The sequence below is a fragment of the Ipomoea triloba genome, chromosome 1 (assembly GCF_003576645.1).
Source record: "Ipomoea triloba cultivar NCNSP0323 chromosome 1, ASM357664v1".
Lineage (NCBI taxonomy): Eukaryota > Viridiplantae > Streptophyta > Magnoliopsida > Solanales > Convolvulaceae > Ipomoea > Ipomoea triloba.
Genome location: NC_044916.1, coordinates 26,798,205 through 26,820,640, shown reverse-complemented (window position 1 = coordinate 26,820,640; position 22,436 = coordinate 26,798,205). Strand labels below are relative to the sequence as shown.

Below are 22,436 nucleotides of genomic sequence, written 5' to 3'. Positions count from 1 at the left end.
AGTTTCATTTTTTTTTTGTATTTGGTAATTTGGTTGCATTCTGGAAAATTGTCTTAGTGTGTTTGGTTCATTTTCTGGAAAATGAGTAGAATTGTATAATTAAACATTTTAATTGTTTTATTTAGAATATAAAAATATTTATAATAATATATTTAAAATAAAATAATATTATTTATTAAAAATTTTAAAAAAAAAAAGAAAAAGAAAAAGAAAACCAGACCTATTTTGTGTCTGGTTGTTATTGATGGAAGGTCTATGGAAAATGACTTCTGTCAAATTTTGGCGGAAGTCATTTTCCTCCAAAACGGCAATATTTTCTCAAGTCAACGAAAAATGATTTCCGTTGACATGATTTTTCAGACACATCCAAACACTGGAAACTCGAGAAATGATTTTAATAAATTATTTTATGAGTTTCCAAACACGCCCTAAGAGGGCTCCATTTGTACATTTTGAAAGAGTTTTTCAAACGAAAGAGATATTTTTTCCTGCAAATTATGATTTTTTGTGGGACCTGTTAATTGAAAAAATGGGAGAAAGACATATACAAATTGCACGTGAAATGCACTACGTCGCACCTACCATGGCACACGTGCCAACTAAACCCGTAAAATGTTACTCTGTATTTTTCATTTTCTCCCTCTCTCATTTTCTATTTTCTTGTCATCTATGTAAAAACACACTAAAACACCCAACTAATGCTGTTCTCTAGATTTATTTTTTAAAAAAAAAAACAAAACACTTGACATATTCGAATGCACTATGGACGCACTGAATATTTTCTCTATCTAAGGGCATCTACATCAGTAAATAATATGGGGTTCATGTCAGTGAATAAACTTCATCTTGCTTCAATGAATTGGTGTGGAGGCCAAAATGAGAGTAGTTAATTCTCCTGCAACATGTGAGTTCATGTCAGAAAGTGAGCAAAACAAAAAAAAAAAAAAGATTGCCCAATTGCACGTTAAGCGCAACATTGCGCCCCAGCGAGCGCGTGTTATCCACGCGCTGCTGAGACACGTCAGAGTGGCCGCCAGCTGGTGGCCACTCGGACTAAAACCAACCTTTTTATTTTTATTTATTTTTTGTTTGTTGTCAGATTTTTTTTTTCTTTTTCCTAATCGCACTTAAAAAAAAAAACACTTAAAAACTAAGACAAAACTCCACTGATAAGCCTTTCCAGTTTCCTCTCACACAGATCTGGAAAATAATTTGCTCTCTCTCTTTCTATCTCTTATCAAACGCTATCCTCTCATAGTCTCATGCTCTCTCTGATTTTCTCTGAATGTCTTTCTCAGACAAATTGCAAACTGTTAACAGCGATGAATCACTGTCCTCATTGGACATGGATAAGCAATGCGATGAATAAAGGGAGTGTAGTCGAAATCTACCTTCACTGAGAAGAGCTATCGCTGAGATCTATCCTCGCTATGAAGGGACATCGCCAAGATCTATCCTCAACATGATGAGCCATCACGGAGATTTTTCTTTTTTCAAAAGATGAGTCATCGCCAAGATCTTCATAGCAATGGTTTGGATCGAGATCTGTCCTTGTTGTCACCAACCATCATAGAGAAGAACCGGTAGCAAAATTTTTGCTTCTATAAATCTTGGTAAGTAATTTCTTCATATTTTTAACAAGTTTGAGTGAGACTTGAGAAGTTAATTGAATACTTTCTCAGCCGTCTAGTACACGTTATGTTGAAATCTTAACTAATTAGCCTTGAAATCAAGTTGTGTATAAATGCTTTGCAGAAGTCTTTATCTCATTCTATGGTTTCTAAATCTTGCTAACAGAAAAGTTTTTATAATTTAGATGAAGTCAAGATTGTTTGAAAAGCTATGAAAAGTAAATGGTATGCTAAATAGAGTAGTGATATAGAGATATTTTATAGTGGGTTCAAGAATGGTGTAATTTCTCTATATTTTACTCTTCTCCTTCTCTATTAGGAGGAAATTCACTATGTAGAGTTTTTTTCCAAACAAGTATAATAGTTAACCAACTTTGATTGTGAAGGTAGCCACAAGACTGTTAACCTTCTCACAAGTTTCACCACACTTGCTACTCAAGCTCTTTCTACTTCACCAAGTAGAATTTTGTCCTTTGTAGCAACCAAAGGTTGTTTGGTTCTCCAACTTTGTTTGTTTAAGATTTTTCAAGTTCCAGCTTGACATTTTCTTTGTTTTTCTTGAAATATCTTCAACTCTATTTATACTTGATTTTTGAATTTATCTGTTGAAGAGGAAATAAATTTCAACTTAGCAGTTTAGCTCTAGATTTTGGGTGTTGGATATAGACATGTTGCAACTTGTTTTAACATTAAAAAAAAACGGTGCATTTGGAAACTCGAAAAATGATTTCTGGAAATTATTTTCCTGATTTTCCGTGTTTAGTTAGAGGGAGAAAATGGAAGTCAACCGAAAATAGGGGGTGGTCAATGAAAAATAGAAGGGATTTTATGGAAAATGACTTTCCCTCCACCACCACTACCCCCACTCCCCCACCACCACGACCACCATCATTCTATATTTTAAATATTTAAAATTAAAAATAATTATGATCATTTTTTAAAAAATAAACCAAACACACTAAGGCCCTGTTTGATAAATGGTTGTTGGCTGATTGGGTTAGAAGGTATGATTTGTTGATAATATTAGCTGATTGTAGAAAGTTATTTGATAAATTAGCTGATAGCTGTTTGGTATAATTTCTTTTCTCAAAAAGTTAATTGAAAAGGCTGCTTTGAGTAGCCTTTTGAATTTTAGCATTTTGGAGTTACAAAAGCTTATTAACCAAACAACTAATAGTGGTCAAATAAGCCAAAATTGGCTGATAGGCTGATTATTTACCAAACAGGGCCTAAGATAGTTTTCCAGAATGCAACCAAACATCGGAAAGGAAAATGCTTTTTGGAAAATGACTCATTTTTTAGAAGTAATTTTCCTGCTTTTCAAACGAACCCTTAATAGCTTAGGTAGCTGTTTGTTTCCACTTTCACCTTAAATCCCAACTTTTCTCTTTTCCCTAGGAGACTTGCCACTTGCACTTTATTCCTAAGGCTATACTTTCCCTACAGAATCTTTCACTTTCTAAAATGAGTCCCACCCCACATCATCAAATTTGCAAATTCTTTATTATTTATTTTATATCTTTGCAAATCTTTCTCACTTAAAAAAAATGGGTCTCACTTTCATTTATATTATATATAATAATAATAAAATACTAAAAAAATAAAAATAAAATAAAAAAATGGTTGTTGCCCGTTGTAAAACTAAAGTACACAAAGGCTACCGAATGGCAGCCTTTTATGTACTTAGCAAGCTTGGTATTACACCTAGGATTATAGCAAGCTTGTTAAGTACATAAAAGGGCTGTTATTCAGCAGCCTTTTTGTACTTTAGTTTTGCAAAAATCATTTTTTTAATTTATTATTATTATTATTATTATATTATTATATATAATATAAAACGAAAGTGAGGCCTATTTTTTAAAGTGAGAGAGATTTGCAAGGATGTAGAATAAATAGTATAGAATTTGTAGATTTGATGATGTGGGAGTGAGACCCATTTTAGAATGTGAGAGAGATTTGCAGAGATAATGATAGCCTAATAATTCTCCTTGATTTTCTTATAAAATAATGTTTCAGATTTTATTCATTTTTAGCACTTAGAATTTGACAAGCATTATAAGTAAAACACAATAATGCACAAAGGTAATCATTCCAATAAATTTGCAAAGTTACATAAGTTCATCCTAATGCAACAAAGATATTTAGAGTCACAACATATTAATTTAAAGCACATGTTCAAGCTGATTACCTTTGTTGATGATATTCTTTCTTCTTCAGTCCAAGCTCATATCTTCTGTCAAGGTAATCATTTATTTTTTCGCTTGTCTTTGCAAAGTCACCACTTACAAAGAATTGAGAGTGTTCAGCTTTAATGAGTCCTACAACATAACTATCAAAAGCTTAAGTACTGTACTCTCCTGGTAGCACTTCAAAAGATGGTGTTTGGTTAAAAAAATGTGCATTAGCAAAATTCTAAATAAATTAATAAAAAACCGGATCTATTTTAAACAAAAGGGATGCGATTACCATTCTTTGAAAAAGGGTCGCGAAAAAGTGACCTTAGCTTTTTTGTGCTTTCCTTCATTCACACCCTTCTCACTTATAAATTATTATTATTTTATTTTAAATTTTGGAATTTTAAATGTTAATAAATTTTTTGTGAAATAAGTATTTTGATGAATTAGGGTCAGTTGTATTAAAAAAAAGTATTTTGATCAATTAGGTACTTGATGAAATAGGTATTTAAATGATTTATATACTTTAATTTGATTAATTAGACATATATTTTGGTTATGGATTATGTAGTTTGATGAATTATATTGGATTTGATGAGTTAGGTATATAATTTGATTATAAATTATGCAATTTGATGAATTAGATATTTTGATAATTATATTGAATTTGATGAGTTAGGGGTATATAATTTGATTATGGGTTATGCATTTTGATTAATTTGATACTTTAATTTGATTAGTTATTAGGTATATATATACTTTGATTATGAGCTAGGTATATTGATGAATTAGATTGAATTTGATGTGTTTGGTATATAGTTCGATTATGAATTATGTACTTAGATGAATTAGATATTTAACTCATCGAATTAAATCTAATTCAATTTACCTAACTCATCAAATTCAATCTAATTCATCAAAATATCTAACTCAATCAAAGTATATATAAATTAAAGTATCTAATTCATCAAAATACATAAATTATAATCAAAATTCAATATAATTCATCAAACTACATAATTTATAAACAAATTATCTACCTAACTCATTAAATTCAATTTAATTCATCAACTAATCAAACTAAAGTACCTAAATCATCTAAATACCTATTTGATCAAGTACCTACCTAATTTATCAAAATATCTATTTCACAAAAAAAAATTATTAAAATTCAAAGTTAAACATTTAAAATTTCAAAATTTGAAATAAAATAATAGTAATAGTAATTCTTAATTTATAGGTATGCATGCACACATTACTATTTAATTACAATAACTCATTTACCAAATTTTGAATTTTTTTTTTTTTACAAGTTATGGACATGCACACATTAATATATAATCACAAAAAATTACCTTGTGTAGGCTACTGAAGGAAAATAATCATAGTTCTCTCTCCATCTCAAACATCCCTCATATGCCTTATTTATAACTCGTGTAGAGAAGGAGGTTATAGGATGTTTTTGGTAACTTCATCATTATTGCCATCATCATTATTACATAGCAATAACTAAAATTATTTTCATGAATTATGCATAATTGATATGTGATTTCTATCATCATTATTCCCATAGTGATAGCAATAACTGGAATTATTTATGAAACTTATGCATTGCTAAAGGCCTTATGTTCTAGTGGCACCAAGTTGCTCTCCCATATATGAGGTTGTGGTTTGAGCGGCGGTATTGATTAGAAAGTAGTTATAAGGCGGTATTGATTAGAAAGTAGTTATAAACAGATACTGTATTATATTATAACAGAACCAGTCGTAGAGTAGACTTTTTTGGTAAAAAGAATATCAAAGTCCCTATCTTAAAATAGTATATGCAACTCCACAACACAAATATATTATTAAAACTTCCGGTGGTCATGTCTAAACATGAAAGTTCAACCAATTACTATATAAATTACCAACATTACTTTCATGCATACCACATTTACTTATATCCATACAATCCGTAAAATATACGCCCACTTAAACTCACACCTTGTAATTCTTTTAATAACCAAAATGATGTCTTAGAAGTTATCGGCCCGGCCCTTGGCTGTCTGTTAGCTGATAGCTTTTTGGTATAATTTTTTGGTATAATTTCTTTTCTCAAAAAGCTAATTGAAAATGCTGCTTTGAGTAACCTTTTGAATTTTAGTATTTTGGAGTTACAAAATGCTTATTAACCAAATAAGCCAAAATTGGCTGATAGACTGATTATTTACCAAATAGGGCCATCATTTTAGTCCATAATAAATTTTTTACTAGTAGTATTGAATGCATTTAAATTAAATATTAGTCACACTTGTTAATGATACTTCATGAAAAAAATTACATTTTTGATCTCTCAATTGTTAGATCTAACAAAATATGCTATGCATATAAAGCATGTGACTTCCATGGTTGTTTTTGTTGTTGTCATTGTTATATGTGGATGCAATTCAACAAAATATGTTATACATACAAAGCATGTGACTTCAGTGGTTGTTGTCGTCATCGTCGTCACTATTATGTGGATGTGAGAGTTTGTTAGATGATCTATGGTGAAAGTGGGTCCATTAGGTTGGAGTGGGACCCTCTTGAGGGAGATAATATGTTTTGTGATTGCAGTGTATATTGTTTCTAGTCCTTGAGAATCATTATTTGTAAATGTAGTTTAGATTATTCTTAATCTTCACTCTCATTACTTGATTACCTTACCCTTTCTATGTGAAGTTTAATATATACATAGAGAGAGAGACAAATAGAAAGATAGAAAGAGTTCCAAAATCTATAACTAAACTAGTGAGTTAGATATGGAAGTTAATGGTATTCAAGATTACTTCCTATGGGAAAATCAAGAATGGCCATTTCTCAACTTAGATAATTTGAGTGGTGGGAGTGATGAGAAATTGGGAAAAAGCATACCAGGTTCCAATATCTTCGACGGCCAATCACCACAGTTGCCGGAATTGGTTGTGAAACCATCAACAAGTAGGAAGAGGAGTGTGCGGTAAGAATCAAGGTAATAAAGAGAAAGCTAGTGGTGTGAATGGAAAACATGAAAGATATCTATCGATTGAAAGAGAGAAGAGGAATAAGATAAAGAACATGTTCTTTATGTTAAATTTACAAACAAAATAATTGAATCATTTTACATACATATAATGTTGTTGAAACAGGTGACAAGTGAATATCAATGTCAAATACCAGCTGAAGATATATACAAGCAAGCGGCCCAAGAGATTATGATAATCTGTGGGTAACTGTTGAATAAAGTTTGTCCTATTCTTTTGGCATTGTTGTATTTAGTGGTCAGTTTGTTAGTATGTGGTTGGTTATTTGCTATTTCGCTATTTATATAAAGGTATCATTTGCATAATAAAGATATGGATTTTCCTGATTTTCAAAAAAAAAAAAAAGATATGGATTTTCCTACTTCAGTTTCGCTGTTTCTCCTTTTTAATGGCATAAACTTAGTGATCGATATCTGCATGGGGAAAGTTTAATTTGCAAGACTCTATTTTGTGTATATAAATTTATGTGCATGTTATGGGTATAAATACAGTAATAGTTTAGTGTCGTGGAACTGAAAATATTATTTTCTTATTTTTGCATGGAAAGTCAATTTGTAGCCTAAAGAGTCAATATCTTACCGGCGAGATTCAATCCTGTGACCTTCTCTGAAAGAGAGCCATAGAGGTACCGACTGTGTACAAGACAATTGTTATATCGTGGATCATGGTCTAAAAATGGCATCGTTTCTTTAAGTAAAGAAATGGTTGCCGTCACATCTTGACATAACTCCGTAAATGAAACTACTATTCATCTCAAATGATACTGTCTCTCTTTTTTTTTTTATATTATCAAATGAATCTGTAGTTATATCAAAATGAATTGAAACTGTAGTTGTATTGGAAGGAAACTACAGTATATATAAAATGAAACTGAATAACAATTTCACATATTTGAGTGTATATTGTTGGTTTAGGGGGCTTAGTAGAGCTTTTTTCACTTAAGGGGCTCAATTACCCTATCCGTTATACTTAGGGGGCTAATTTGACACTTTTTTTTTTTTTTTTTTTTTTTTTAGAGCAAGATTTTTTTTAATAATATAATTCATAGCCTTTATTGAATTTAAAAGAGGCACATGGCCTTACAAACGCCATGAGTCCAAAAGTGACCCATGGCTCAAGATACAAGAGGCATTAAACCTTACAAACTCATAAGGGCTAATATCTAGCCTAATCAACTAAAGGGGCCAAAGCCCTAACAAAGTGATGGGCCATGCCCTAAAAGCCAAAGGCCCAACAGTGGGCTAAGAACCATAAGGCCCCAATGGGCTACAAGACAAAAGGCCAATGCCTTTTAATACAAATAGACCATTCAGCCGCAGCCCAATCATCAATTGAAACCCACCTTTGCATTCAAATCATACGGCCGATCCATTACAGCCCATTATCTTATTCCTTTATTTTCGAATTAACTTCAGCTCAATCCAAATCAAGTCATACGGTCCACAAAATTTAATTCCAATCATTAAAATGTAACTTGGACCCTTTAGTTTAGTGTCGTGGAACTGAAAATATTATTTTCTTATTTTTGCATGGAAAGTCAATTTGTAGCCTAAAGAGTCAATATCTTACCGGCGAGATTCAATCCTGTGACCTTCTCTGAAAGAGAGCCATAGAGGTACCGACTGTGTACAAGACAATTGTTATATCGTGGATCATGGTCTAAAAATGGCATCGTTTCTTTAAGTAAAGAAATGGTTGCCGTCACATCTTGACATAACTCCGTAAATGAAACTACTATTCATCTCAAATGATACTGTCTCTCTTTTTTTTTTTATATTATCAAATGAATCTGTAGTTATATCAAAATGAATTGAAACTGTAGTTGTATTGGAAGGAAACTACAGTATATATAAAATGAAACTGAATAACAATTTCACATATTTGAGTGTATATTGTTGGTTTAGGGGGCTTAGTAGAGCTTTTTTCACTTAAGGGGCTCAATTACCCTATCCGTTATACTTAGGGGCTAATTGACACTTTTTTTTTTTTTTTTTTTTTTTTACACTACACCTACAATAACTTATTTGTAGCATCTGCTCAACATAATAAGCTAACAATAACATCCTTGATTGATAACAATGATGTTATTAAACCATAAGATAATTGATTAAAGTTTCAACTAAATTAAATTTATGCACGTGATATATTATATGAAAAACTAAGTCACTCACACTCCAATTAATAGACTAAAACAAAATAAATTAGAAAGTCGAGTTGCTGAGAACACTCACAATTAAGTAAGTGTAGCCTGACAAGTACTTTGTGCTCATATAGCACCTCTGACCTCTGTGACTCTCTTAGAGGGAATGTTACAGAATCGAACCTCGGTGATGATATTGACTATAAAAGAGATACTACATTGTAATATAGTCAATAGTACTAAAAAAAAGTGTGTAATCCTTTTAGTCCTCAACTTTTAAATCAATCACTTTTAGTCCTCTTACTTTTTGTTTCTAGCCACCTATGATCCATCCTTCCTTTACAATTGGACATTTAATGTCATTTTCTCAAGGGCAATTCAATCATTTCATAATTAATGTATTAAGTATTATGTTTCCTCAATAACCCTTTACAATTGTGCTATGATCCATCCTTCCTTTACCATTGGACATTTAATGTCATTTTCTCAAGTGCAATTCAATCATTTCATAATTAATGTATTAAGTATTATGTTTCCTCAATAACTGAAGAAACCCTATTCTCCACTCTCCTTTATTAACTGAATAATGACTAAATTGCCGTTGAGAAAATGATATTAGATGTCCAATTATAAAGGAAGGATCGTGGCTAAAAATAAAAAGTAAAAGGACTAAAAGTCGTTGATTTAAAAGTTGAGGACTAAAAGTAGCAGTGTTATTAAAGTCGGAGGACTAAAAGTGGTTAATTTAAAAGTTGAAGAAATCGAAGGACTAAAAGTGGTTAATTTAAAAGTTGAAGACTAAAAGTGACAGTGCCATCAAAGTCGAAGGGCCTCCAACTGGTATTTACTCATTATAAAAATCAATACTTTTTACCATGCAAATGCAAAGAAATGATCACAAACAAATCATCTTTGAACCATTAAATCTTCAACCAATTAAAAACGACAACATCCATTCCATTCGATTCTTGTCTCTCAACGCAAGCTTGCAGCAACGTAATATACACTATACAAAAACCAATTGTTTACATAATACAACAAAAAGCCAAGTGACTGCTTGACACAGACAAAAAAAAATCCATATATGAGTATTCACTCATTCCCATTTATCAACAACTCCTTGGTGGTTTTGTCCAGCCTTTCCATGAAATCATGTAAAACAAAACTCTGTAATTCTCGTGTTGCCTGTTTCTTTTTCTTCGTCGTCTCTACTGTAGTCATGTACACTACACAGTACACAGTACACAGTTCAGAAGCAGCAGCAGCAACAATACACGTGCCAATGTCCCCGGATGTTGCAGAGCAGCTATCTGGTCTATAACACATTCAAAAGTGAAGAAATTACCGCTAAATCATACTGTCAGAACTACCAGGCCGGGACTGCCCCTTGCATCTATTTTTCAGAATTTGAAGAAACCAATGGTATAGATTGAGTAGGCTCAGACTCATCGTTGGTGCTCGTTCGCGAAGCTTCTTTCTTCAACTTGTGATTGTTGTATGCAGCCACTCCCGCAATGGCTGCAACAAAACTCAAGAGAATTACGGAGTACTATATTTGTGTGTGTGTTCATTATTCGAATATCTCTGGGCAAGCACAACTATAATGGAAGTAACTTTGATTTGAAGAATCAGAAAAATACATTTGCCAATCAACAAAAACATACAAAAAAATCAAAACAAAAATCTAAAAACACTAATCCTATGTAATGAGGGGGCGACGAAATGAGGAGGAATAAGGCTGAATTAATAGAATGATACCTAATTTAAATTAGGTAATGGGTTTTTAATTATTGTAGTAATCAAATCCTATACTTGTATTTTAAAAAGTTGTCAACCAAACAATACTTGTGTCTAACCCCATGAACCAAGCACACCCTAAATAAGTTAAAGATCCATATAAAGCAAAGGTAAAGCCAAAGCTGAATATAAAATTACCAATAGCATAACCAAAAATATTGATGAGTGTTAGTTTTGTATCTGCGAAAATAAGAGCTGATAGTAGCACAACCACCCAATCTTTGACAACTCCGGCCACACGAATGGTGAGGGCACTCGTGTGCGAGATCACAAGGAAAACTGAGAGATTGAGAGCAAAGGTGCATAGAGAATTTAGGCTTAGAATAAGAGGTTGAAAACTCCACGTCTCTTGTGCATCCATCTTTGGTTTCTCCAAGAATATCCACGGAACTAAAAGGCAAATAGCACTGTATTGAAAAGAAGATTCTGTTATCATTGAGAAAAGCTCTTGTAATAGAACATGATAATCGATACATACAAAAAGAAGAAAAACAGAACATGATAATGAGAATTGAGAACTGATAATAAGCTTTCAGAAAGTAAAATGCATGCCTGCATGGGCTGACATAGTACATAACAGATATGGGGTTTAGCTTGAGGCCCTTCCGCTTTACCAGAATCTCCATGAATATAAGCCTCAAGGCTTCTCCAACAACTCCTCCCATTTGGTAGACAACACCAATCCAATTGATATTAATTTCTCCATAAGAAGCCACCAGTACACCAAAACTGATGATAGACATTATGAGAAGCATCCTGCAGCTCATCACTTCAAGTCCAGCTGCTACTCCAAGAATGAAAACAGCTACCGGCACTAAAGATGGGATATCCAGAAATGAAACATTGTCAATTGACAACAGATGAAAGGACCACTACAGACGCATATTTTTAGATCCACATGTCTCTGTCCTTTTTTCTCAAATAATCACCAGTCCAACCTCTTTATGATAAACTGACATTATAGCACTTCATCGTAGTTTACGTATATAACACTGAAAACTTTCTATGGTTCTGCTTAAAAGACCACAATATCAACCAGAAAGTATGAACACTCACTGATAGCCTTCAACATCTGAGCAAATGAAACAGAAATATACAGGTAAGCTGTGTTCCCAAGCCAGAGTGTCATAGCAAACATTGCGCCAATCGGAATAACTGACCAAATATATCTGCACATTGAAAGATTATCCATATGAAACTGCGGTTATAATATAAGCTAGATGAAAAAAGAATTCTCCTTTGGAAAGTAAAATGGATTTTACTAAAAAACAAGAGGGAAGGTGCAGTGGTGAGCCCAAGACATCATCCTGTTAATTCAAGGAAACTAAAAGGAAAAAGATAATAACTTCCAAAAGGCAAGACAAAAGCAAAACAAAGCTCAAGTACACAACCTGATTGACCATCTTTGGCCCATACAGGTATCTTGGTGCAAATATGTGAGAGATAAACTTCATCCCCCCTCCCCCCTTTATGATAGTACATACACCAGAAGAGGGTAAAGCAACTGTCTGAAATAACCGCAATAGATAAATACACACACACACAAACAAACAAACATTCGACATCATTTATCAAGTTGAAGGTACCCACATTTCCAGTGTCATTCCAGGCTCAACTTTCATAATCTGGATAGAAAACAAAAACTAGCATTACAGGTTGTATAAGTGAAATTGAAGGAATACCTGTAAAGTATAAGCAAAATGTTTACCTTGAAAACCTTTGTGAGCAGAAAACATGCCACAGAGGAGAAGACCATGTGGAGTAGAGTCAAGGCAAGAGGATAAGGGAAGTTTATTTCTTTTGATGACAAAACCCACTACAATAACAAAAACCAATATTAAAAAAAGAGCTAAAAGTAAATAGACATTTTCAAGTAGTCTTGTAAATAATTCTCATGAATAGCCATGAAGAAATCAAACCATACAACGTGGGCAGGTCATTTTATCTTTCTTGTCTTTGATTTTCTTTTTCGAATCTCTCTTTTCAAAGGCATTAAATGGTTCAATGTAATACTATGGGCACAGGGTTGAGGCTCTTGAAACTTCATATTTACAGCACAATGGTAAAAACTGATCAAAAATAATGAAATAAGAACAATGGTAATAATGATGTAGAGATTTTAATAGTGACTAGGAAAGATACTAATCTTCATTTAAGTATTTAACATAAGCAGATGAAGAGCTTAGTGATTGCTACGTCATAGGCAAAAAGAGCAAGAAACCAGGATCTAAGCATGCAGTGGTAAATCCAAAAAGAAACCCTTTTATGTCAACGAATCCTTCTCCTATAAAATAGAACTAAACTAAAAAAGATATCATAGATATACAGCAGCAAACAATCAAAATTCAACTAGAACCACACTTTACATTAGGTGCTTACTTAAACGCTCACATTAATTGCAAAGAAGGCTTTAATAAAACTCTAAAACAAAATTATTTGCCACTAATTTATTTAATAGTGTCCCAACTGTGAAATTGATCTTTGGTCACAATTTTAAAGCATATCCGTCTATCTTCAAAATATCACAGCATTCTAAAGCAAATATCAGTAGAAAAAAAACTAACCAAAGGTACTTCAAGAATCAAGATCCCTGGTTTTCAGTTTGTTTCCTTCAAACTACAAGAGGCTAGCCAAATTGACAAGCAAAATGCAAGAAATTGACAAAATCCTTCACATAAACATGAAATGACATCACATCTGCATACACAGATGCCACATGTCAAGGTCCGAATCGTTACTATGGTCAAACCCAGTGGCGGTTCCTACTTCACGGCAATCATTAAGAAATCGACAAAAATCTATATTTAGGCAATCAACAATACCCAGATATAGGCCACGGAAAAGGTGGATTACCAATTAGAGTAAATACAAAGAACAAAAAGCAGGATACCAAGAAACGAGCAATTACTTTTCAAGCTCAAATCAATCAAACATTTAAAGGAGCAGGCACACCATCTCTTCGAGAGAGTAACTTCGTTGACGTAAAAAAAAGACAAAAGGGGCGAGAAAGAAGACCTTGTTGAAGAAGATCTGGCCGCTGGAGAGAGCAATGTAGAGAAGAATGTAGGCGTATGTGAGCGCCTCCTCTTTCACGATTTTTTTCGGCGGATCCGCCATTGATGGGAGCTACGGGTGTGGCGAATTGAGTGTTGAAGAGAGAAAGCGATTAGGAATGGGGCGGCCGCGTTGTTTGCTTAGAACGGCAGAGATGAGCAATCGGATTGCGTGCGCGCAGTTCACTCCTCCGACTTTGCTTTCAAACGTGAGCGAAGAAGGGTGGAAGCGCACCGCACCGAAGGGTCCAAAACAAAAAACGAAAAACGTCCTTGATCGTTTGTATATGATATTCTCCGTTTTCTGTTGATTGTGAGTGAGATATTTCTTCTTTTTTTCTTTTTGCGTCTGAAAATATTCCAAAACTTAAGTTACAACTAAGAAGTTAGGCAAGTTTTTTTTTTTTTTTTTTTAACTTAATTCATTAAATCAAAGTGTAACAAATTCATAATGAAACTAGGAGGATTGACATGCCAATCCTTACAACCTCCTAACATAGAAACGATCTCTTTAGTAATAGCATGGACGACATGATTCACAGATCATATTTCTTAACACATCAGAAGAGTAAGGTGCGTAAGTTTATAACTTAAGGTGTGTAAATTTGTAGCTTAATGTGCGTATGTTTAAAGTTTAAGGTGCGTCAATTTGAACATTAAGGTGCATCAGTTTGATACTTAAGGTATGCCAATTCTGCACTTAATGTGCGTCAATTTTACACTTAAGGTGCATAAGTTCTACACTTAAGGTGCATCATTTTAACATTTAAGGTATGTCAATTCAACACTTAAGGTGCGTTAGTTTAACACTTAAGGTGCATCAGTTTGACACTTTAAGGTGCATCAATTTGACACTTAAAGTGAGTCAATACGACACTTAAGGTGTGTCAGTTTGAAACTTAAAGGAATAATTTTTAATCTTAAAGTGCATCAGTTCAACAATAGTAGGAGGAGAACGCATCCAGTTCCCAGGAAGCACTGCACATTTTTTTTTTAAATTTTTCTTGATTTGAGCCCTTAGATCAATGGCTTGATAGTGTGTAGAAAACTATTGAAGAAAAAATGAAGTTGAAAAACAGAGGGAGAGACTACTTTCCGATAAAACTGTCGTGGGCTTAGCAATCCAATGACAATTTATTTCCTTTTGGTCAGAGTGGTGGGTTAGCAATGCTATGGAAGGACAAAATCTAAGTGGAGTTGTTTGGTTTTTCAAACAATCATATAGACGTTAAAGTGTAGTTAGACATGGAAGGACCTCATTAACATCTTACTAGTTTTTATAGATTCCCAAAATGCATTTGAAGGCAGGAGTCGTCGCAGTTTCTTAGGTATTTCTCTACATTGAACTCTCTTCCATATGTGATTAATTGATTATGGGGATTTTATTTATCTATTTATTGTAGAAGATAAATAAGGGAGGGTTCCATATCTTCTTTGTATGCTTTGAGGGTTTAGTGAAGCGGTGTAAGAGAGTGGATTAGTAGATTTTGAGGTTTAAGGTTATTAGTTCACCAGGGAAGGTGGAAGGAACACTTTAGCTTGAGTTGAGGAGAAACTATATAGGATTTTAGTATCAATTAAGGATATTGTTGAAACTGTTTGGAGTAGATAACATGTGGTTAGTGGAAAGAAGCTTGAGTGATCATATGCCACCTTAATTAAAGCATGTTTCTACTCAACGATCTATGTGAGGCCAAGATTCAAATGAGATGTCTAAGCTATGATTGCGTGTTAACGTCGATGCACAATGTGAGTTTAATGATGTTTAAAAGCAATAATGTGGGGGTAGTTACCCACTCCTTATATATATGGCCCCCTTGTGTGTCTAGATAGAGAGACAGAAACAGAGAGTAAATGTTAAAATATAACTAAGTAATATAGAAAAAATTACTAAACGATGAGTTAGCTTAGATGGCTAAGTACTTATGTGACTTACTATAGGTCAAAATGTCAAATTCACTATACACAATTATTATCCTGCCACCTTCAAAAAAATCCCATTTGTTTTAATTTTTTAGAGAAAATTACAAACTCATTCCTGACTATAGTAATAAACCATAAACACAAAACACCCATTCTCTCCACTTTTAGACACACGTAGGAGTATAGGACCGATATGACCCCCACATAACATAGTAGCCGACCCCCAAATAAACATAGTGGCCATCTAACAAATTAAAGCATGTGGAAATTGGAATATCAACATATATACGAAAATACCTATAACAATAAATATCATAATTATATATACATAATGCAATTGTTATACCATGGACCAGGGCTCATATTACATTATAAACGTTGATACAAAAATTATGTACTTTCAGTTAACATATTTTGTACATATAGTTAACAGTTTTAATTTGTACATGTAAACAAATAACTTGGATAATTGCTTACACATAATATGATAATTATAGGTATAGAAATTTTCAACTCCATGTATAGAATATGTCAATTATAGATACAGAATCTAAACGTTATTTTTGGACCAACATCTAAAATGCAAGTTAAACCCTGATCCATGGTATAATTTGCCTACATCAATTGGCATCCACATGCATAGAACTCGAAATTGGCAACCCAGAACAATATAATACAAAATTCCCAAACAAAATTGCAAATAAAATATCTAAACAAAGCTACAACTATTAGCAAATCGCAAATAAAATATCTAAACAAAGCTACAACTATTAGCTAACCAAAATTAGTAAAACAAAGTGCAATAAGCTCAATATTAGCAAATTAAAATCAATTCTTAACTACGGAGTATAAAAGATTCTTGTGTGGTTGTGTTACACTAAAACCTTGGGCAACTTTCTTCCTATTCGACAAGTAGAGCTTTCAATTGTTAAAGGGTTTGAATTTCTTCCTAAAACAACCAATGTGGGTAGGATTTGTGCTTTCCTTGTATAACAAAGGGTTTGAAATTTGAAGGACTTGAGAATTTATTTACTTATTTAGAAACAAAGATTTAGTTACAAATGAAAAAAGAGTTAGTTAATTTCGGAAATTAAAACATTACAAATGAAAGGGGAGAGATGGGCATTCCAAGCAATCTGGCATAGAAACTGACTGCCTAGCTAACAAATGTGCAGTCTGATTTGCACACTTGAGAATTAGGTTTTCATCATCTGTAGTGAAAATAATCACGAGTAACGTTTGAGTTTCCTTCCATTTCCTGCACAAGTACTTTTATTTTATCTTTATTTTTTAAAGTCTCAACTTAAGATTGATCCAACAAAGGAAAAAAGCCACGTGACGGTAGACCACTGACATAATATTCATTTTTGATATATTGAATGTTCATTTTTTGAAAGTTGATTTTAGTGTACGGAAGGTTCATTATTTGGTATATTATCTAAAAATAAACATTTAGTACATTAATAATAAACTTTTAATATATTAACAATGAACATTTATCAGTTATCTATATTGGAATTGTAATGTGGATCATGGTCCATAGTATAATTTGCCATCAATTACCAACTGGGCTTAGATCATATTAGTGTCAAAGATTGTTTAAGCCCACTTATAATTGGCTTACTTGTTATTATGACAAAGTTTAAAAGAGTCTACACTGTCAAGTTAGATTAATCGATCGATTGATAGACAGACTGCTTCAGGAGATGCTTCAACAGATAAGGATGAGTTGAAGACACTACCGGATAAAATTAGTTAGTTGACTCTTAATCAAAGATATGTGGACAAATATGAGAAACAAATCTAAAGAAATCAATTATTTTCTTGAAGTGCTCGGATTGGATATCAAGAAATTAAAGAGAGGCCCGCATGAGCAACTCAGTTATTTACAATGGTGAAGTTTTAGAAAAAAAAAGGAAGAAAGAAATTAAAGAGAAGGAAAATTGATTAGAGAATCGAACTAGTATATGCCGAGTATTCTTACCAGATTAAGAGAATAAGATTTTATAAGAAAAGCATTCTCTCTCTAAAAAGATTGGATTGATTTCTCGAAGTTATCCTCTCCAAGATTGTGTTAATTGGGCTTTGAGAAAACACATTAATTGTGTGTTCATTAGACAACTAGGTTGAACACAATGAACATAATAAATTGATGCTATGGGTGAAAATTCCATAAACAGTGTTGAAATATGATGTAGTTGTTCACTTTGTTCAATCCAAAAGGTGCAACTTCAGAGATAGGTTTTTATGGTTCAACCAGAGATTGGTTTGGTACAATCAATTCTCACCTTATTTGTATATGAATAAGCACCTTAATGAATTGAGATTTCACCAATTTGCTGCCCTAGACATAAAAATTGTTTATTATTCTGAATTGGGTTATCAAATGCTTGTGTCTAATTCGATTTCTCTTTATACTCAATTTATTGCTTTGTACACTGTCTAAGCAGTCACACAAACTGATTTCATAACAGAACTAGTACATAGACTGATTTAGGTACTATTTCAACGGTATGCTAAATGCAATTATCTAGAATAAGTTAAAAATACATATTGAGCATCTAGATATCACTATGGATCCTATCCATCATTTGAACTCAATTGAATTATTTACTCAATCTATTAAAATCTTTAAAAATTTACCATTCTATAAGTTTATAAAAATGTTTAATACATCTTAGACGTTGCATATACAGTGTGGCATAACATGTGTTAACCAACTTGCATATTAGTAACAAACACAAGTTGGCATTGATAAAGAGCTTTGAATCTTGATTATAGTTCACGTGCATCTGTGTGAGTGTATTTTGGACATACCCATAACCCAATTGCATTGCACATTAAGAGGCAGTTGTGCCAACAAGTACAGAAAGGCTAAAGCTTTTTTCGCCTATTTTGATAATTGATACTAATAGTCTCCAAGATTACGACTCATAAGCTTTTGTTATCTTGATTTGATGCACATTATCTGTTTGCGCAAATGCCTAAATGGAGATTACCTGTATTCAAGAAAGTGTAGATATTTGATGGTTGTTGGAAGATTAGCGTGGGGATGGCAGTGAAGGGAGACTGTGTAACACAAAAGGTGGATGTGGTAGAGATATAGCCATTTGCCCCCTCCCAATCAATCGGATGTGGTTTCAAATGCCCTCCTCCAAAAACTCATCCTCTAATCTGTGTCTCTCTCTTCATCCACCCCCACACCTTTTGTCTTCTTCCTGATTCCCATTTAATATCTTTCTTTCCTTTATCATCTTCAGTCTTTACTCCCTTGTCGTTCTCTTTATCAACTTCACCTCCACTCTGCATGCACTCTGATCTTCTCACTGGATTTGGAACACAAGGTCTGCCTCTCTTCCCCTTTCCTGTCTGCTTCTATGTTCATGGCACCTGGTTTCTGTATATGAATCTTTCTTGTTTATAAATTATGTATTCTTGCTAGCTTGTTTTGTTCTTGATCTATTTATAGTTACCCTATCTTATGTTTTGTGCATATAATGAATCTGGGATCATAGTATATTACTAAAGCTAATGATTTGTCTGTGATATCATAGCTGTGACATGGTAGTTCGGTTAGGGGTTATTGTTAGTTTGCCAGGTTTATAGACTGAGCTTGAATGACTCCATGATTTTTGGAGCAGAGGTCTAAAAAGCAACAGTAGGGATGGGGGAGATAACGAATGTAATGGAGTATGAGGCTATTGCCAAGGAGAAGTTGCCAAAGATGGTGTTTGACTACTATGCATCAGGTGCTGAGGATCAGTGGACACTGGCTGAGAACAGGAATGCTTTCAGTAGAATTCTGTAAGCTACTCTGCTTTCTGAACCTGTAGTTCTAACTTCTAACTGTAGAAGTGATCATCACAACTGGCTTATAATAAATTCTCCTTTCCTCGACAGGTTTAGGCCCCGTATTCTTATTGATGTGAGCAAAATTGACTTGAGCACCACAGTGCTAGGCTTCAAGATTTCAATGCCTATCATGATTGCACCAACAGCCATGCAGAAAATGGCTCATCCTGAAGGTATTAATTAGCTTTAACTTTCACAGGTCTGTCTGAGGCTAATTTCTGGTTAGTTTAATTACTAAATCCATTTTAAAGATAAGCAAGGGACCAAGAATTTGTATTTATTCTAGCATGGTGTATATCTTGATACTCATAGTATAGTCACTAAGATTGTTTGAAATTTGAATCTTTAAATGAATATCAGTTCTGGAGGGTGCTTTGTTATCTTCTGGCTGCCCCTAGGTTTTTTGCTCTTTGCTCATATCAAAGTACACATCTTCAAAACACAACTCTCATTCTCTAAACTGTTGAGATATTAATATCTGATTTCTTTTAATTTGATAAACACCGTTCCTGTGAATGCTAGAATGTTGTGAGTTGGTTAGTTAATTGATTGGTTTGGGTATTACTAGATTAGTTGTGAGGAGAATTCTGACCAAAGATTTTGGCTTAAGCCTGAAAGTACAAGCCATATAACACCTATTCTTATTTTGCAGAAGCTCAGTGATTATGAATCTAATGTGTTAAATTGATTATATGCAGGGGAATATGCTACAGCAAGAGCTGCATCAGCTGCTGGAACAATTATGGTTAGTCTCTGATTGTCTGTAATTATATTAACTTCTCTCTAATGTGCATTAGTTTGTGGCTTAAATTTTCAGGGTTTCTCACATGTATATGCATTTTATCAGTCTTTTAAGTTCTGTTCCGATTTAGTTTCATAGCAACAAGAAATATTGAAGCTGTTAGGATAGGTTTATATCTCTTTTCTGATGCATTGCAACTTCATGTTCCAGACGTTGTCATCTTGGGCAACTTCCAGTGTTGAGGAGGTTGCTTCAACTGGACCTGGCATCCGTTTTTTCCAGCTTTATGTAAGAACGAAGCACTATATATGCACTCCAGTTTCACTCCATGGTAAATTGGCATTCACGACATGTATGTCTAACAAAAATATTCTGTAATTCAGGTTTACAAGGACAGGAATGTTGTTGCTCAGCTTGTGAGAAGAGCTGAAAGGGCAGGTTTCAAGGCTATTGCCCTTACAGTTGATACCCCGAGATTGGGACGTAGAGAAGCTGACATTAAGAACAGGTGTGTACTTCAAATTTTACTGTGTATTAGGTTGCTTGTCCTTGACTAGGATGAACAGTTTTTAAATGAAGATTCTATTAAGTTAATCTTCTTGATTCAATGCAGATTCACTCTGCCACCGTTCTTGACATTGAAAAACTTTGAAGGACTGGACCTTGGCAAGATGGATAAAGTAAGTGTAAACTAGTATATACTGCTTATTTCCACTAATCTTTCTATACTTTTATACGTGTCATTTTAACACTCTGGTCACAGGCTGATGACTCCGGATTGGCTTCATATGTTGCTGGTCAAGTTGATCGTACGTTGAGTTGGAAGGATGTTAAGTGGCTCCAGACAATAACTTCGTTGCCAATCCTGGTAAAGGGTGTACTCACTGCTGAGGATGGTATGAAACACAAAACTTTGTATAATTTCCTGTTCAGTAATACAATCGAGAAATCATGTATTGACAGCGAAAACTTCTGTCCTGGATTCTACAGCAAGGCTATCAATTCAGGCTGGAGCAGCTGGTATTATTGTGTCAAACCATGGCGCTCGCCAACTCGACTATGTCCCTTCTACAATCATGGCTTTAGAAGAAGTAACTGACTGATTCAGAGAATAATCGTTTCATTAGTTTGAGAGCAAAACATCCTTTTTTTTGTATCAAACTTTGTTGTAATCGATTATACTTTCAGGTTGTGAAAGCTGCACAGGGCCGTGTTCCTGTGTTCTTGGATGGTGGTGTTCGTCGTGGAACTGATGTCTTTAAAGCTCTGGCACTGGGAGCCTCTGGCATATTTGTAAGCAAATATTAACCTAAGCAATGCCATTTATAATAACCACAAAATTATAGTCTTATCATCTTATGACAGTAACCTGATCTGAGACTTTAAGCTCGATTTCATGCTTAAGAAGGAACATTTTGTTTCTTGCGCCATAAATAGGATCTAACAAAGTGTTTCCCTTCACAGATTGGGCGACCGGTGGTATTCTCACTGGCAGCCGAGGGAGAAGCTGGGATAAGGAAAGTGCTGCAGATGCTGCGCGATGAATTTGAGCTGACAATGGCCTTAAGTGGCTGCCGTTCACTGAAAGAGATAACTCGAAACCACATTGTGACCGAGTGGGATGCTCCGCGTGCTCTTCCAGCTCCAAGGTTATGAAAAATTTGGACATAAATATATTACACAGAAATCTGTGGAACTGCATATATGCTTCATTGAGGCATGGCAAAGTTGAAGTTTTTTGCATTGATCTTTTTTCAAGAGCTTGTGTTTTCATTGAAAACTCATTTCTTTGTTTAAAGTGAGTTTCATTTTGAACTGGTATTGTTACTTCCTATATATGGGCATTGGATGCTTTCTCTGTATATTCTCTCATTTGGTGTGTGTGTGTGTGTTTATATATATATATATGTATATATAGCATAACCTTATCAGATGTTAGTGGTAGTGTTTCTGCAACTATTTCATTTAGGTATTGCAAAAATCTAGAGGGTGTGATTGAGTGGAAGAGACTCATTCATCCTTAACCAAAGGTCAATGTTTCAGTCCTTGGCTTTGGGTATGGAGCAGTCTTAAATCTCCA

At 33.8% G+C, this 22,436-nt stretch overlaps 2 protein-coding genes across 4 annotated transcripts; one reads left to right on the top strand and one right to left on the bottom strand.

Moving 5' to 3' along the window:
• Nucleotides 1-9,881: 9,881 nt before the first annotated feature.
• Nucleotides 9,882-14,144, bottom strand: LOC116016016 (probable sugar phosphate/phosphate translocator At3g14410). Of its 2 annotated transcripts, XM_031256189.1 has the most exons (8): nucleotides 13,802-14,144; nucleotides 12,495-12,602; nucleotides 12,377-12,411; nucleotides 11,843-11,955; nucleotides 11,339-11,600; nucleotides 10,925-11,193; nucleotides 10,335-10,507; nucleotides 9,882-10,215 (listed from the first exon to the last, which is right to left on the bottom strand). In XM_031256189.1, exons 1-7 carry the CDS (start codon nucleotides 13,901-13,903, stop codon nucleotides 10,383-10,385), a joined length of 1,014 nt encoding a protein of 337 aa, XP_031112049.1. In that variant the 5' UTR covers nucleotides 13,904-14,144; the 3' UTR covers nucleotides 9,882-10,215; nucleotides 10,335-10,382. The 2 variants fall into 2 exon arrangements, with proteins under 2 accessions (XP_031112049.1, XP_031112045.1); XM_031256185.1 differs by having other exon boundaries at nucleotides 9,882-10,507.
• A 4,762-nt stretch (nucleotides 14,145-18,906) lies between these two features.
• On the top strand, nucleotides 18,907-22,218 carry LOC116016006 (peroxisomal (S)-2-hydroxy-acid oxidase). Of its 2 annotated transcripts, XM_031256176.1 has the most exons (11): nucleotides 18,907-19,106; nucleotides 19,404-19,566; nucleotides 19,663-19,787; nucleotides 20,313-20,359; nucleotides 20,567-20,644; nucleotides 20,740-20,864; nucleotides 20,970-21,036; nucleotides 21,120-21,252; nucleotides 21,347-21,447; nucleotides 21,545-21,649; nucleotides 21,821-22,012. In XM_031256176.1, the coding sequence occupies exons 2-11, from the start codon at nucleotides 19,427-19,429 to the stop codon at nucleotides 22,010-22,012; spliced, it is 1,113 nt and encodes a 370-aa protein (XP_031112036.1). In that variant the 5' UTR covers nucleotides 18,907-19,106; nucleotides 19,404-19,426. The 2 variants fall into 2 exon arrangements, with proteins under 2 accessions (XP_031112036.1, XP_031112040.1); XM_031256180.1 differs by lacking the exon at nucleotides 18,907-19,106 and having other exon boundaries at nucleotides 19,427-19,566; nucleotides 21,821-22,218.
• The last annotated feature ends 218 nt before the right edge of the window (nucleotides 22,219-22,436 follow it).

Coding starts and splice junctions, on each gene's coding strand:
- LOC116016006 (XM_031256180.1), top strand. CDS start 19,427: ATGGGGGAGATAACGAATGTAATGGAGTATGAGGCTATTGCCAAGGAG. Junction 21,037..21,119: donor ACCTTGGCAAGATGGATAAA/GTAAGTGTAAAC, acceptor CTCTGGTCACAG/GCTGATGACTCCGGATTGGC. Junction 21,253..21,346: donor TGTACTCACTGCTGAGGATG/GTATGAAACACA, acceptor TGGATTCTACAG/CAAGGCTATCAATTCAGGCT.
- LOC116016016 (XM_031256185.1), bottom strand. CDS start 13,903: ATGGCGGATCCGCCGAAAAAAATCGTGAAAGAGGAGGCGCTCACATAC. Junction 11,956..12,376: donor CCTGGAATGACACTGGAAAT/GTGGGTACCTTC, acceptor TTCAATGTGCAG/ATATATTTGGTCAGTTATTC. Junction 10,508..10,924: donor TATTTTTGGTTATGCTATTG/GTAATTTTATAT, acceptor GTTTTGTTGCAG/CCATTGCGGGAGTGGCTGCA.